The sequence below is a fragment of the Magnolia sinica genome, chromosome 10, assembly GCF_029962835.1.
Source record: "Magnolia sinica isolate HGM2019 chromosome 10, MsV1, whole genome shotgun sequence".
Lineage (NCBI taxonomy): Eukaryota > Viridiplantae > Streptophyta > Magnoliopsida > Magnoliales > Magnoliaceae > Magnolia > Magnolia sinica.
Genome location: NC_080582.1, coordinates 2,241,363 through 2,257,585, shown reverse-complemented (window position 1 = coordinate 2,257,585; position 16,223 = coordinate 2,241,363). Strand labels below are relative to the sequence as shown.

Sequence of the window (16,223 nt, the reverse complement as noted above, 5' to 3'; positions counted from 1 at the left end):
TCATAAGTGGGATAATAGCAATAAATTGCATGAATTTGAGGCTGATTTGGAGCATAGATTGGTCCTCCAAGTCAGCCCCAAATTGGCAATGCCATCTACCTGAATTTAATTTCATTTTTTTTAAAGAACTATTGGGAGAAATGATATCAAGTTGTTAAGTATATAAATTAGATATTTAGAAAATTAAATATATGAATTTTGTAGTCAAATTCAAGTTACCTGGTTCAAAAATTAATCAGATAGTCCGATACAACTTCTCACCAAAGAGTGGACCATTACACCACCATAAACATGTTCCAATTTATAAATGAATGCATATTTGAAATGCTTAGAATATTTCAGATTTAATCAATATTTTTTCTTATTTTTTCGACCAAAAAAAATAAAAATACACCGTTACGGGCCGTTACACCTCTGTATCGTCGTTACACCCCCGTATCCATATCGTTATCGGAGGGCACCGTTACGCTAACCAATACCGATACGGCATACCTTGTTGTATAGTCTAGTTGATTGTTTTAATAACCATTATTGCGAAGACCTACTTGGGGTGATATCTGCAATGGAAGTGACTCATTTTCTCTATTTTGTTTGCATTCTCGATCTAGTAACTCTTCACCTAGCTAATCATCAACTTCTCTGACATGGACAAAGACATTGCCAACATCATGGCCACTGCCACTGCTATGATCACAACAAAGTATATGCTCCTTTTTCTACCTGTTCTCAAGCAATTTCTTTCAGGAGGCGTATGTACAGCACACATGAATTCATGTAGGCTTTTGTAGCCTTTTTACTTAGTAAAAATAACTTACAAGGGAATAAGAGAAAACTAATTTTTATTATAGTACTTCTTCATATATGAAAATGAAATCCATACACATATTTATAGCATAAAAAACTAAGGGACAAGTGACTCTTCACAAAGAGACATGAACCTTTTCAACTAAGGGACGTGACTCTTCAACAAAGAGACATGAACCATTTCACAAAAGTGCATTAATTCAACACTCCCCCTTAATGCACTTTCTTAATTACTCCCAACATCTCTCAAAGATGACAAAAACTTTCTTTAGGGAGTGCCTTGGTGAACATGTCAGCCATTTGTTCTTTCGTCTTGCAATACTTCAACTCGATCTCGCCACTCTCAATAACTTCGCGGATGAAGTGATGCTTGATCGCAATATGCTTCGTCTTGTTATGATATACTGGATTTTTTGTAATTGAAATGGTTGACATGTTGTCGCAATATATAGTAGTTCCTTCGTTTTGCTTTTCGCCAATACCTTCAAGAATTCTTCGTAACCATATTTCTTGAGAAACTCCAAGAGATGCCGCCACATACTCTGCTTCTGCTGTAGATTGAGCAACGGTACTTTGTTTCTTTGACGCCCAAGAAATTATCCTGGATCCAAGAGAGAAAGTGTATGCCGATGTGCTTTTCATATCATCTATGGATCCTGCCCAATCACTATCTGTATATCCTACCAATTTTGAGTTTGGAATAGGAGTATACATGATTCCATAAGCCAACGATCCTTGGATGTATCGTAACACCCTTTTTGCAACTCTTAAGTGAGTTTGCTTTGGACAATTCATGAATCTTGAGAGTAAACTCACAACAAACATAATATCAGGCCTTGTAGTAGTGAGATAAAAGAGGCTTCCAATGATACTTATGTACAATGATTCATCCACCCTTTTTGAACCATTGTCTTTTATTAGTTTCTCATTTACTACAAGAGGAGTAGTAACTGGGTTGCATCCTTCCATGTTGAATTTTGCAAGAATAGATTCAGCATACCTTTTTTGAGAAATGAAGATTCCATTTTTGTCTTGAGAAACTTCTATTCCCAAAAAATAATGCATCATGCGAAGATCATTCATCTCATATGTCTTCATCATATCGAGTTTGAACTGATAGAGCATACTATGATCATTTCCCATGAGTATCAAATCGTCAACATACAATGATATGATGAGAATAGATGTACCTTCAGTCTTGACATATAAGGTAGGCTCACACTTGCTCTGATGAAACTTATTCTTGGCAAAATAACCATCGATTTAGCTATACCAAGCATGCGGCGATTGCTTTAGTCCATACAACGCTTTCTTCAACCGATAGACTTTATCTTCTTTGCCCTCTACCACAAATCCTTGTGGTTGACAACACAAATTTCTTCATCGAGGACACCATTCAAGAAGGTTGATTGGACATCAAACTGAAAAATGGACCACTTCCTTTGAGCTGCAAGTGCAATGAGGGTTCGTATAGTCTCCAATCGAGCAACCGGTGCAAATGTTTCATTATAATCGATGCCTAGTTGTTGTGTAAAATCTTTTGCAACGAGCCTTGCCTTATATTTTTGGATTGAGCCATCTAAATTGAGTTTAGACTTGTAAACCCATTTTACTCCAACAACATCTTTGCCGCTTCGACAATTAACTAACTCCCAAGTAGAGTTTTTCTCGATCATGCAAATTTCCTCTTCCATAGCTTTCACCCAATTGTCTTCTCGAGCTGCAACTTCAAAGCTTTCCGGTTCTATAACCGAAAAATTGTAACACTCGTAGATGTCTCTCAGACTCTTCATTTTTCTCGGGGGCGATTCAGATGAAATACTTGAAATTGTTGATGGAGAACTTGATGATGCGGATGGAGTAGCTTCTGGTGAAGAGAATGGAGTTGTGGGTCCATAATCTTCTTCATCATTTTCTACTTCTGTTTCTTCTTCTACATCTTGAGTGCTTTTTGGTTCATCTTCTTGTATAAGAATGGCTTGTTCTTGTATATTTTTCTTTTTCCAATCCCATCCTGTACTTTCACTGAACAAAACATCTCGACTAATCATTAGCTTCCCCGTCTCAAGGTTATATACTCGATGACCTTTTGACGAAGTACTATAACCAATGAAAATACAAATTTTAGATTTTTCATCGAGTTTTTAATGCTTTTTAGATGGAATATGAACATAACAAATGCAATCGAAAATTTTGAGATGTTTTACAAAAGGCTTGTGACCTGACCATGCTTCAATCGGTGTTTTGTCATCCACAGCTTTTGTAGGACTCCGATTAAGCAAGTAAACAGCTGTAGACACAGCTTCAGCCCAGAAAGTATTTGGGATGCCTTTCTCCTTCAACATAGAATGAGCCATTTCAACAATTATTCTATTCTTCCGTTTTGCAACGCCATTTTGCTGAGGTGTATAAGCAACAGTCAATTGCCTCTCGATTCCCTCTTCTTCACAATATGTCTCAAATTCCTTAGAGACTTACTCGCCGCCACGATCACTTCTCAGCGTCTTGATTTTGAGACCACTTTGTCTCTCAACTTGTGATTTGAATCCCTTAAAGATTGAAAGAGCTTCTGACTTTTGCTTTATGAAGTACACCCACATCATTCTTGTATAATTATCAACAAAGATGATAAAATACAAGTTTTCACTAAGTGATGGAGTTTGCATTTTTCCACAAATATCAGTGTAGATCAACTCCAAGGGTGACTTTGCTCTCCACGTGCTTCTTGAAAAAGGTGCACGATGATGCTTTCCCAATGCACAACCCGAGCAAATGTCATTTTTAATTTTGATAGACGGTAAACCATCTACCAGATTCTTCTGATCCATCAACTTCAATCCATGAAAGCTCAAATGCCCTAGTCTTTTTTGCCAAAGCCAAGATTCATCAAGTGTCTCGACTTTTCATGCATAATCGATCGAATATCGCAACTTAATAGCAAAATTACGATTTTTCTCCATATTCACCTTAGCAATCACTTGATTTGTGCCATTCTTGTCATAGATAATGCAAGAATCATTTTCGAAGAATATAGAGTGCCCATTTTGAACAAGTTGCCCAACACTTAGCAAGTTTTGATCCAAGTCAGGAACAAGTAAAACATCTTTTATATACTTGACCCCTTTCTTGGTTTCAATGACAATTGTCCCCTTTCCATTTGCTTCCACAATAGCACCATTTCCCATACGGACTTGAGATCTGATGGATGAGTCGATATTTGTGAATATCCGATCATCACCTATCATATGATTGCTGCATCCACTGTCCAAGTACCATATGTCTTCAGTTTGAGTAAGTGAGGACTGACATGCAAAAAACATGTTTTCTTCAACTTTTTCTTCAGAGAAGTTTGCAACATGATGATTGTCCTTGAAACGACAATCCTTCTTTAAGTGTCCAAACTTTTTACAGTTAAAACACTAAAGTTTGCCTCGATTCCAGCAGTCACTTTCAATATGGCCAGACTTTTTGCAAAAGTCGTAGGTAAGATTTGAATTTTTACCTTTGTTTTGATTTTGCCATTTCCGTTGCATCGATTTTCCACCTTTCTTGTAATTGCCTTGATTCTTTCCGGGACCAACTTATGTCTTCTCGGAAGAACTTTGTGAACCAATTGAAAGTTTTGTTTGAAACGCACTTTCAACTGATTTTTCTTCATGCCTCAACAATCTTTGTTCATGTGATTCTAAAGAGGCCATCAACTCAACCAATGATAAGGTTGAAAGGTCCTTAGATTCCTCTATTGCAGCAACAACAGCATCATATTTTGCAGAGAGGCTTATTAAAAGCTTCTGAACCACCTTTTCATCAGAAATAGAATCTCCATAAATCCTAATCTGATTCACTACTTCAATCACTCGTGAAAGATAATCTTTCATCTTTTCCGAGTCTTTCATTTTCAGATTTTCATACTCCCTCCGTAGAGTTTGTAACTTGATGGCAATCACTTTAGACGTACCTTTGAACTCCTGTTGTAAAGTGTCCCAAGCTTGCTTTGAAGTTTGAGATGAAATTATTCTAGAGAAGATAGAATCAGAGACACTTTGTTGGATGAAGAAGAGGGCCTTCGCATCTTCTTCTTATTCTCCTTCAGTTGTTCTTGTTGTATGGCTAAGAGAGATGTGAGATCAGTTGTAGTTGGATAACCAGTTTCAACAATATCCCATAGCCCTTGAGATTGGAACAAGGTCTTCAATTTGATGCTCCAATGATCAAAGTTCTCCCCTCCAAAAATGGGAATTGCAGGATGAATCGTTGCACTATTTGTTGCCATCGATTCTACTTCTTTAGAAGTGTCTAACACCCTGTCAAGGCCCGAAACCTGGCTCTGATACCACTTTGTAGGCTTTTGTAGCTTTTTTACTTAGTAAAAATAACTTAGAAGGGAATAAGAGAAAAGTAATTTTTATTGTAGTACTTCTTCATATATGAAAATGAAATCCATACACATATTTATAGCATAAAAAACTAAGGGACATGTGACTCTTCACAAAGAGACATGAACCTTTTCAACTAAGGGACATGTGACTCTTCAACAAAGAGACATGAACCTTTTCACAAAAGTGCATTAATTCAACAATTTAGAATTCAATGCCAGGCTTTGAAAAGATTGGCATAAGATTAAGCAAATACCTTCCATGAACAAACCGAAATAATAAGATGTGATGACATCGAATTCAGCACTCGCATCTCCTCTCTTTGGAGGCTACATTAGTGAGACTTCTTTCCTCTCTTCAATTTCATTTCCCTATTACATAAAGTTAATATGTGCATATGAATTTTAATTCTATTTATATTCATCAAAGAATTTACTGTCTTTCACAATCTTTAGAATCTTGATATGGCAACTGTTGCTAACTTCTTCATTCCTTTTACTGTCTGTATCCATACATTGTCAGGAATTCTATAATTTTGCTGAAGTGGTTTCTGATTATTTTTAAATGGAAATCTCATTCCATATATATATATATATATATATATATATATAGAGAGAGAGAGAGAGAGAGAGAGAGAGAGAGGAACGCTCAGCTACGCACCGGTTCGCACATCATTACGTGCGAACCTTCCTATCAACCGTCGGATAAGGTAGACGGTCTGGATGAAGGTGCTCTTACCGTGAGCTTAAGAAAGCGAGTTTCCTTCTCTCACACGCCTCTTCACCCACTTTCCGAAGGATGCGGTGAAAACCTTTTTACATAAAATTCTTGGGTTGGGATGCTAGGCAGGTCCCACCAAGATGTTAATGATAAATTCACGCCGTCCATACATTTTTTAAAATAATTTTATGGTATGAACCCAAAATTGAGATAGATCAAATTCTCAAGTGGGCCACACAATGTTGATTGAACTCTCACCATTAAAAACTTTCTGGGGCTACCAAATTTTTGGATCAAGCTGATATTTGCTTTTTTTCCATCATCCAGGTCTGCATGACATAATATATAGGTTGGACGTCAAATAAATATCACGGTGGGCCCTAAAAAATATTTAACGGTGAGAATCATTATCACCACTGCTTCCTGTGGTGTTGTCCACTTGAGATTTGGATTTGCCTCGATTTTGGGAAAATGCCCTAAAATGATAAGGAAAAATGGATGGTGATAATGATTTGGAAAAATATTATCAAAATGATAAGGAAAAATGGATGGTGATAATGATTTGGAAAAATGATATCCCAAAACCAAGGCAGATCCAAATCTCAAGTGGACAACACCACAAGAAGCAGCGGTGATAATGATTCTCACCGTTAAATATTTTTTAGGGCTTTTAGGGCCCACTGTGATATTTATTTGACATTCAACCTGTATATTATGTCATGTAGACCTGGATGATGGAAAAAAAGCAAATATCAGCCTGATCTAAAAATTTGGTAGCCCCAGAAAGTTTTTAATGGTGAGAGTTCAATCAACACTGTGTGGCCCACTTGAGAATTTGATCTATCTCAGTTTTGGGTTCATACCATAAAATTATTTAAAAAAATGTATGGACGGCGTGGATTTATCATTAACATCTTGGTGGGACCCGCCTAGCATCCCAACCCAAGAATTTTATGTAAAAAGGTTTTCACCGCATCCTTCGGAGAATGGGTGAAGAGGCGTGCGAGAGAAGAAAACTCGCTTTCTTAAGCTCGCGGTAAGAGTGCCTTCATCCAAACCGTCTACCTTATCCGACGGTTGATAGGAAGGTTCATACGTAATGACGTGCGAACCGGTGCGTAGCTGAGCATTCCTCTCTCTCTCTCTCTCTCTCTCTCTCTCTCTCTCTCTCTATATATATATATATATATATATATATATATATATATATATATATATGGAAATCTTCATGCTGATTCTTTGAGAAATTTCCTTAACCATGCTAGCGGTCCTCAGCTTTGATGCTCCATAAATGGGGCAATGTATGGTTGGACGAAACCATTGTATCATCTGTCTGCATCGATTTACATTCAGACACAAAACGCACACACGCACACCTCAATTTCACACATACCCTTCCCCTGCCCACCAACACACTAATACCTAAACACACTTTCAACTCACCTCTGAAGCTTCTGCATCTTTTACACAGAAACACACACAGACCCTACCACCTGCTCTCAAACACACATGCACAGGCACCTGCGTGTGAGCGCGCACACACTCCTTTTCAACAGCACAAAATATACATTTGGAAATAAAGAAGAAAGCATAGAAAATAATAAAAAACCAGGGCCACAATAACTCATCCCAAAACCCACTCCATTTATACATCATACAGCCTAGTCAGTGATTCTGATCCCCGCCAGCTCTCCCAAATTTTCCAGACCACCATAGATGCCTAAACTAAGAGAATTTCCCTCATCAGCCATAGCTAGAAAGAAAGAGAAGGAACTGACATGTATTATAGACTGAGCAGTGGGCTGCAAACTGAGAAGATCATCTCTCAGCAGGTGAGAAGAAAGAATGCAGGGACAAGAGAGGTCCAGGATCGAAAGCCTACAGACCATGACTGCCAGCGAATCTGTGCTTCATGCATGGATTGGGCTGGAAGTAACAGAAGAAAGAGTAGTCATCAGACCTGCAGACACTCCTAGCAGCATCCTGCATATCATAGTTAACTGGAAAAACAACCAAAACAGCAGGCCAAAATGATAGCATCAAAATTGTAACTAACCACCTATCAAAAGAGCTGTGACTGGCCTCTCAAACTCCTCGATCTTTTTGTTGGTTCTCAAGGTTGCTACTCCCGCTTGTCTAGCGTCAAAGCACCCTAAACACTTCCCAGGAGTTCATCTTTCTTATAAACATTTTGAAGCCACACTCCCACTCCTGATTCTAATCAGACAATTGGCAACCAAATCTATTAGCACACAACTTTATTGTTTTGAATGGCATAAGAATGCATTAGCAAATGGATTTCTTTTGCTGGACATTTTGTTTTTTTCCATTACCTTGTTTACACAATTTTGGGGAGGTGGGCAGGAGGGGGGGAGGAGGAGAATGTTATCTTGCCAATTCAAGCGCAATTCTAATTAATGTGCAATTTGTTCTTGATGTATGCTTTTTTTTTTCTTTCTATCTTTTTTTGCATGATTTGGTTGCAGCAATCGTAGAAAATATCTTCCGGCCTTGAGGAAGGGTGGTCTCAAGGGACTTGCCTTTTTCTTTTTCAATGTTTATTGTGCTCTTGATTTGGTCAGTCTCCACACTTAAGCTTCTCCGACATCGAGTGGGTCATTGTGCTCCATGGGCACAACAACCGTCATGATCATGACGAAATGTATGCTCTCTTTAAACTGTTTCCAAGCTATTTTGTCTTCAAGAGGATGGTGCGCATCACACATGCTATTGTGGCACATGTGAGTGAAATCTGGAATACTTGTCAAGTGAGAACCACCATGAACCTGACCTAGCCCAAAAATCAGACGAGTCAACTCATCAGGTGGCCAATAACTGTATAAGAGAAATGGAATGTTGAAGAAAATAATTGTCTAAATTTATGTGTACCTGTGGCCCACCTGATGGATGGACCATCTTTATTTATGGGAGACGGCATGTTTATAGTAGTCCCCACCTGATGAGAAATCCAGATCAGTGCCATGCTGGTATATGTGCTACAGATTGCCTCTTCGCATGAATCATGTCATCGTGTTCCTCTGTTTCTGCTTCTTATATCATAAAATTGACACTGGGCAGTAGACATCATCCTGGCAGGTGTATCAAACATTTGAGCAGTGTATAAAGTGTCCCACCTCGTGAGGACGACCTTATGCAAAAGTCGGGCTGGTTAACAAACCAAGCAGGCCAGGCATGTATGTTTAACTAGCACAGCTAGCAAATTTATTTAAAATGTAAATACTTTCTGCAGGAGGCCACCTTGTGAGTGGATTAACCTAAATCTTTAAGACAGTCTGTAATATTGTAATTTTCCTTTTGGTGGAAGCATTGTAATTACCTATGGATCCATACTTTCAAGCCATATTGAATGAGAATGGTAATTACCTATTTGCGCTGAAAATTGATTCGCCATTAGTGATAGTTCTGAATTGTTTCAAATTCTTATTCTACTAGGCCGCAGTCTCTCCTGAGCAGAGACACTTTCTGAAATGTATCATATAATTATTTCCACATACACATGTACAAGTAACCTAGATGCACATTACTTAAAAATCAGTGGTCAGGCAATCCTGACCATCTGACCGGTGGGCCTTACCTGAAACATTGCGGGGCCAATCACAAAAACTCCTGTTTCTTTCGATCGAGCATTATATATGGTACCTAAACAGAAGTGGTAGCGTAAAACTTGGAACAGAGAATTTCAACGAAGCACAAGGGTTTTTCAGCTTGTGCAAGTGGGTCCTCTATTTACATGATTCAAACTGTTGATTTGATGGGCCATAGTCTAGAAGGTCCATGCAATGCACCAACTATTTAAATAGTCTTCCAGATGTGAACTTCCTCATGCAATTAGTGGCAACCAGATAGGCAGTTATGAAAGAAAATGTGGTAGCAGTCCACATTTAACCAAGGCCAAAGTTACAGCTGCTAGGATATTTCTATATGGGAGAATGGTGCATTTGAAATCAATGGTGGAACTGGGCTCAACTTGTCCAAACTGGAAACCAAAGCGCACTGTAGAAACTCTCTATCACGCACTGTATAAGGAAAGATTGGTCACTTAAAATAAAAATAAAAATAAAAATAATAAAAAATTGCTTCCATTTCAACTCTCAATAGGAGTATTACATGGAAAATATGCATACTATATTACAAATCAAACATTACACAACCCTAGTGAAAGTTATTGAATGTATCATCTCCCAAAATGGCACAGGGTAACACATCAAAAGATTGTTAGGAAAACATACATTCATACATCCTCATGCTACAATTTGCAGTGACATCCAAATCCTCATGCACCAATCACTGTCAATTTGAAGACCCACCTGCCAGTCTCTTGATCGGGCGTCTAGGATTATCTCCATGAGACATTGGAATGGACTACAAAATTTCACTCCATGTGCACATAGAGATGCTAGGGAAAGGCCTTTGAAAGCTTTATGGTTATGTATCATCCTTAATTCTTTCCACAATCACCAGACCAGACTACATCTCGAGCCACCCTTCATTACAAAAGGAAATAAGGAAAGAAACCATCGAAAGGTAAATTCCCATGCCACCATTCTCCTTATTGGTCCAGTTGCTTCACATCTGTTTGTCAAGCTTGCTTCTTATTCCCGTGTTCGATCTCTTCCATCTCTGCCCCGCTTCCATGTGGGCAGAGTCATAGTCTATCATGTGAAAGAAAGAGCCTGGAAATCAATCCGCAATTAAAAACTTGATAATTACATGCTAGAATTTGCTTGCTTAAATCTCTAAACTCATTTGAAGCCTATACTTATGTTAAGAATAAAACAGGAAGGAGTAAGTGTCCACGTGCCACAATCTGTACAAATCGGGCTGCTGTTGGAAGATCCAAACTATTGGTCTGATAGGCCCTCCCTTGGAATATGCTCCAAAATTCTTTCAAATTGAAGCTCCTAATCCCTCAATCAATATCCTACAAAGACAGGGTTGGAAAATATACATCAATTGTCCAGGGAAGGTGGTAAAGCTCACCTAAAACTTATAATAACTTCGTCCACGAATCAGGCCGACTGCAAATCAGGTGGCCAACACGTAGACAGTAGAAAATGATGGTCCACATTGAATGTGCATGGATGGTCCATCACATTATCAAAGTAGCCTGTTCTTTGTGCCAGGGTAGTTATACGCCAGGCTGTACCTGATGAGCATGCAGCTTTTATCATTGACATGTATAGAAACTCTCTGGTCAGGCATTGGTGGATCCCTGAGCCTGGACTTGGGAAAATTGTTTCTACTTTGAAAGGCATATTACATCCAAACATAGTTACATTAATACAAATGGAATATTATAGATATCAAGTCACCTCACAGATGCCAACATAGCTTCATCTATAAATGAAATCTGTTTTTGAAAACTGAAAAGTTGTCTACAACCTTAAAAGTGATGGGCCATGTTCCAAATGGGACCATTGCAAGGAAGGTAAGGCTTGTTGTACATACACACTGAAAGAAATTGCTTGAGAACAGGTAGAAAAAGGAGCATACACTTTGTTGTGATCATAGCAGTGGCTGTGGCCATGATGTTAGCAATGCCCTTGTCCATGTCAGAGAAGCTGATGATCAGCTAGGTGAAGATTTACTAGATCGAGAATGCAAACAAAATGGAGAAAATGATTCACTTCCATTGCTGAGATCACGCCAAGCAGGTCTTCGATGATGGTTACTAAAACGATCAACTTGACTATCCAATCATTTTCCAGCCGCTCATGATTATTGCCATTGCTGCAACCAAATAATGCAAATAATGTCTCAAAATTAACTATACATTACAAATCTAATTAGAATCACATTTGAACTAGCAAGCTAACATTCTTCTTTATTTTTATCGATGAAACACGATAACTGAAAACAAAGGAAGGTGTGATAGTAAAAGAAATCCAGTGGCTACTACATCCTCATGCCATATCAAATAAAGAACATTTGTGCCAGCAGAGTCCTTGAAGTTCTCTGATTGGTCTATATATTGATGTGACCTGCATAGTTGCATATTTGGATGATCCAAAACATCCTTCTCGTAGGTCCCATTGTGGATGATCACAGTTCAATAATCAAAATGAAATTATCAACCTGGATATTTAACCAAATGCCTTCAAACAGTGGGCTGAAAACAAAAACGATCAAAGGGGGAAAATCCACAAAAAAAAAAAAAAACACTAAAATTGCCCAATTAATGTGAATTTATACGATGTTCCACTAAAGAAGGGTCAACTAAATGGATGATACAATGGGTTCATCCAACCATCCAGCGACTTGCACCCCATTTATGGAGTGTTGAAACGCAAGAACTCAGCATGATTAAATACAAAAATGTTCTTGGTGGAGGCATTTCCTAGAACAATTAGCATGCATATTTCCATACAGAAACAATGAAATGCTTTAGCAAAATACTTTCTTTCTTGATAAGTTACAAAATTTTCATATGATTATACTAACTTCATGGACCTATTAACAGGTAAATGAAAATGATAAGGGGAAAGATGTCTCACCAATTTGTGTATGTCAATGGAGGGTATGTGATGAATCTTATGCCAATCCTCTCCCTCGTCTTTTCGAAGCCTTTCTATGAATTGATCAGGCATGTTCCATAGCTCCAATTTCTTGAGGGTGGTCACATGTTGCAGGCCTTCAGGAAGGCTCTTCAAATAATCGCACGACTTGATCTCTAAATGTAAAAGCCTTGGCATAGCTCCTTCCTCCACTCTCCACTCCTCTAATTTCTCTAACCCTTCAAGATGTAAGGATTCAAGTCGAGGAAACCCTTGTGCAGAGCAAGCCATTTCCTTTCCCCAATATGAACTTGAAAGAAATCTGAGAATGCGGAGATTTTTCAGCTTCTCCAATGTCTCCAGTGGATCTTGCGTTAGATAGGAGAACGTCAAGGTGAGCTTGGTGAGGTTTCTTGGGAATTCACTAGGCTCGGGTAACTTCTCTAACTTTCCTTCCAAACGCATCTTACTTAACTTGAGACGATGTGAAAGAGGAGGTACCAACAACCCTTGGGTCATGAATTCATTGCCTAGTGCTGCTACCGACAGAGACTGTAGAGACGGGAGGCAGTCCAGATTGGAAATTGATTTATATAATACCTCAGCATCTTCTCTTGTAACTAAACCAATTCCTAATTTTACAAGATTGGTGAGGTTTCCCAAGCAAGCCTTCACCCATTCACCAGCCACTACATGTGATAGAGTCTGCAGGTTACTTATCATGTCCAGCCATGGATTGCCTTCTATCTCTTCCCAACGTGCGATCAATCCGGTATAATTCAACTCATTTGTGCCCTTCACTTGAAGATGTCTTAACTGCTGCATCTTCCTGATTGTGTTTGGTACTTTGATGTCATGATAATAAGATTGTACAAATAGAGTTTGCAGATTGAGAAGATTGCCTATGGACGATGGGAGACTTTTAAAATGAGCGTTGGTGAACCCGAGGTATCTCAAATGGATTAGTTCACCTATTTCTCTTGGTAACTTCTTTATTTTTACACAATGTAGATGCAGCACCCTAAGCAACTTGAAGCCTTTATAGAGAAACTTCTCTTGTTTGCTTTGAAGCTGCGCATGGCTTTGGGTGTAGATCAACATAGAACGAAGGTTTGTAGTGGAAAAGCTTAAGTAAATGTGCTCACTTGTGGAATTATGGTGAATTGCAAGTCGACGGGCTCTGGATGCAGGAGCATTTGCATTTCCTCCATGAACTTCGAGAAATTTACCTTCTTTAGCTTCCAATATGGAAAGATCCCGCAAAAGATCGTGGATGCGACAACTTTTAATACCCCGCTTGAACTACTTGCAACTTGAACCATACTTCTCTGAATCAACTCCTCTAAACAATCTTCTCCAACCTCCTCCAGTGTTTCTTCCCCTCTCTGTTGAAGGAACCCTTCAGCAGCCCACATCCGAATCAATTCCTTGGTGTGGAATTCATAGTCCTCTGGAAAATTGCCTAGATAGAGAAAACATGGTTTCAAGTAATAGGGCAGATCTTTATAGCTCAAAGATAATATACCCGAGATTTTGTATTCTCCCTCGACAAACTGCCAGCTGATGCTCTTGCGTACTTTCTCCCAATCTCTTGCTTCTTTTCTTGATAAGAGCCCTCCGACGACTACGATAGCAAGAGGTAGACAATGGCATTTGTCCACAATCCGTCTTCCCAGCTCCTCCAAATCCTGAGGGCAAACACCATCTTGTCCTGAGAATGTTTTCTTGCAAAACAATTCCCAGCTCTCTCGATTGTTTAGAAATCGCAGTTCATAGGGCTGGCTTCGTGCATCTGAGTATAAAGCTATGTCTTTATTTCGAGTGGTAAGCATGATCCTACTGCCATTGTTCATATCCGGAAATGCATCCTTCAAAGCATCCCATGCTTCTTTTGTCCATATATCATCTAGCACTATCAGGTATCTCTTCTGTTTCAGATACTCAGAGATCTTGTTCCTCAGCTCATCAACATCCATTTTCTCCACCAACTCAAGCTCTTCTTTAGACATCACCATACATCGTTTTGCGACCGTCTGCAAAAGATCTCTTGCAGCGTACTCTTGCGATACAGAAATCCATGCATGAGACTCAAAATGCTTATTAACAACATCAGTGTTATAAAGTTTCTTAGTAAGAGTGGTCTTACCAAGACCGCCCATTCCGACTACAGAAACAACAGAACGCCGCTGATCTCCCTCAATCAACCGCGCGATCAATGCTTCCAAATCCTCCTCAAAACCAACAAAATCTGGTTCTTGAACATTAGGAGAAGTGAGCCTCACTTCACGGAGGCTTCGACTGGCAGAGCTCATCTGTTCCCCCCTGCCTATGTTTCCAACACCATAAGTTTCTCTTCTCCTGGGGATTTCATCGATTTTAAGCTTTATATGTTTGATCTTTGAAGCAATCTTATGGCGAGCTATCAACTCACCAATGATGAAAACACACCTCTTGATGGAGCCGATGAATCCTCCTCGCTGCCTCAAGGGTTGTATCTTCAAGAGAAAGGTGTCGATTGCATCCTCTGTATCATATGCAATGCCCCGCACGTCTCGCACCCAGTTCTTGATTCTTTCACCTCCTCGTTGCTCGGCATCCACATCTTTTAAGAAGGCCTGCATCCACTCCAGTTCTGTTTCGATCCATTCGACTTGCTCATGCAATCCAATCAAGGAAATAGTTTCTTGAATGAGTTTATCTCCGAGTTTCTCAACAATGAATGAAACAACAGGCTCAGCAACAATTTCCATCTTTCTTCTCTTGTTTCTCTCACAAGAAAAATCAGATTAGAGATATCTTCTACAAACAAGGTCGAATGTGTTTGTATTTTTAGGCTTCCAAAGGCATCTTAAACTACTTTTTACTTTATCTTTTCTTTCTTTTTCTTTTTCTTTTTCTTTTTTCTTTTTCTTTTTCTTTTTCCTCCAAAGAAACTATGCTATTAAGAATTCATTACTGTTCTTACATTCACAAGGGCCTGTTTGGGAGCGTGGATTTGGTACCCCTGTATTTCAAATCCTCTTATTGTGTTTGCACTCTGGATTCAATACCCCCTGTAATCCAAAAGTAGCTATGTAGTGTATTTATAGGGTTGAATTTAATTACAAATTAACTTTAATATCTTTAATTAGTGTAAGTATGTAATGTTTGACATAATGGTTGTAATAAGCCCGTTGAAATATATACTTTGGCCGAAAATGATGAAATTCTAAGTCTCGAATGAGCTACAAGCATAAGATTACATCCCAGCGACTAACCAACAAGATTATTAATAGTTGATTTACATGGACAATGTTTGGACGATGCAGATCATCGTATTAAAGTAATTATAATAGTTGATTTACATGGACAATGTTTAGACTATGCAGATCATCGTATTAAAGTAATTATAGTGATGTTGTTGATAATTTGATTGTTTTGGAATATCAGCAGTTGAGCTATTTGTCCAATAGATTAATAGCCCATAACACACATGTTACTCTTGAAAGGATTTTTGACATAATTCAAGCTTTCACATATTAGGGGATTTCAAATCTCCACAAACAATTCCCAGTCCATAGTGCCAAACAACTCCTAAAGAATTTACCAGAAATGATAAGTGCATATTCAAAAATATTTATGTGTGGGGCCCACCATGGTATTACTGGTGGGGAAAGGATTTCGTGTGCTCTGAGCCCGCGTATGAAATTTTGGAGTATTAAATGCATTACTTGATTCCCTCAATGTCTTCAATGGTTGGAGATACCAGAGCATGAATTTCTTGATGTTGAAGTAGGGCACTAATGCTGCCAGATGAAGGGTTAGGACT

General features: G+C 38.7%; 1 protein-coding gene across 5 annotated transcripts; it reads right to left on the bottom strand.

The window, feature by feature from the left end:
• Nucleotides 1–9,991: 9,991 nt before the first annotated feature.
• Nucleotides 9,992–15,290, bottom strand: LOC131257740 (putative disease resistance protein At1g50180). 5 transcript variants are annotated; one of them, XM_058258566.1, is made up of 3 exons: nucleotides 12,416–15,290; nucleotides 10,902–11,651; nucleotides 9,992–10,594 (listed from the first exon to the last, which is right to left on the bottom strand). In XM_058258566.1, exon 1 carries the CDS (start codon nucleotides 15,163–15,165, stop codon nucleotides 13,543–13,545), a length of 1,623 nt encoding a protein of 540 aa, XP_058114549.1. In that variant the 5' UTR covers nucleotides 15,166–15,290; the 3' UTR covers nucleotides 9,992–10,594; nucleotides 10,902–11,651; nucleotides 12,416–13,542. The 5 variants fall into 5 exon arrangements, with proteins under 5 accessions (XP_058114549.1, XP_058114546.1, XP_058114547.1 ...); XM_058258563.1 differs by having other exon boundaries at nucleotides 9,992–10,842; nucleotides 11,234–11,651; XM_058258564.1 differs by having other exon boundaries at nucleotides 9,992–11,067; nucleotides 11,415–11,651.
• Between the last annotated feature and the right edge of the window lie 933 nt (nucleotides 15,291–16,223).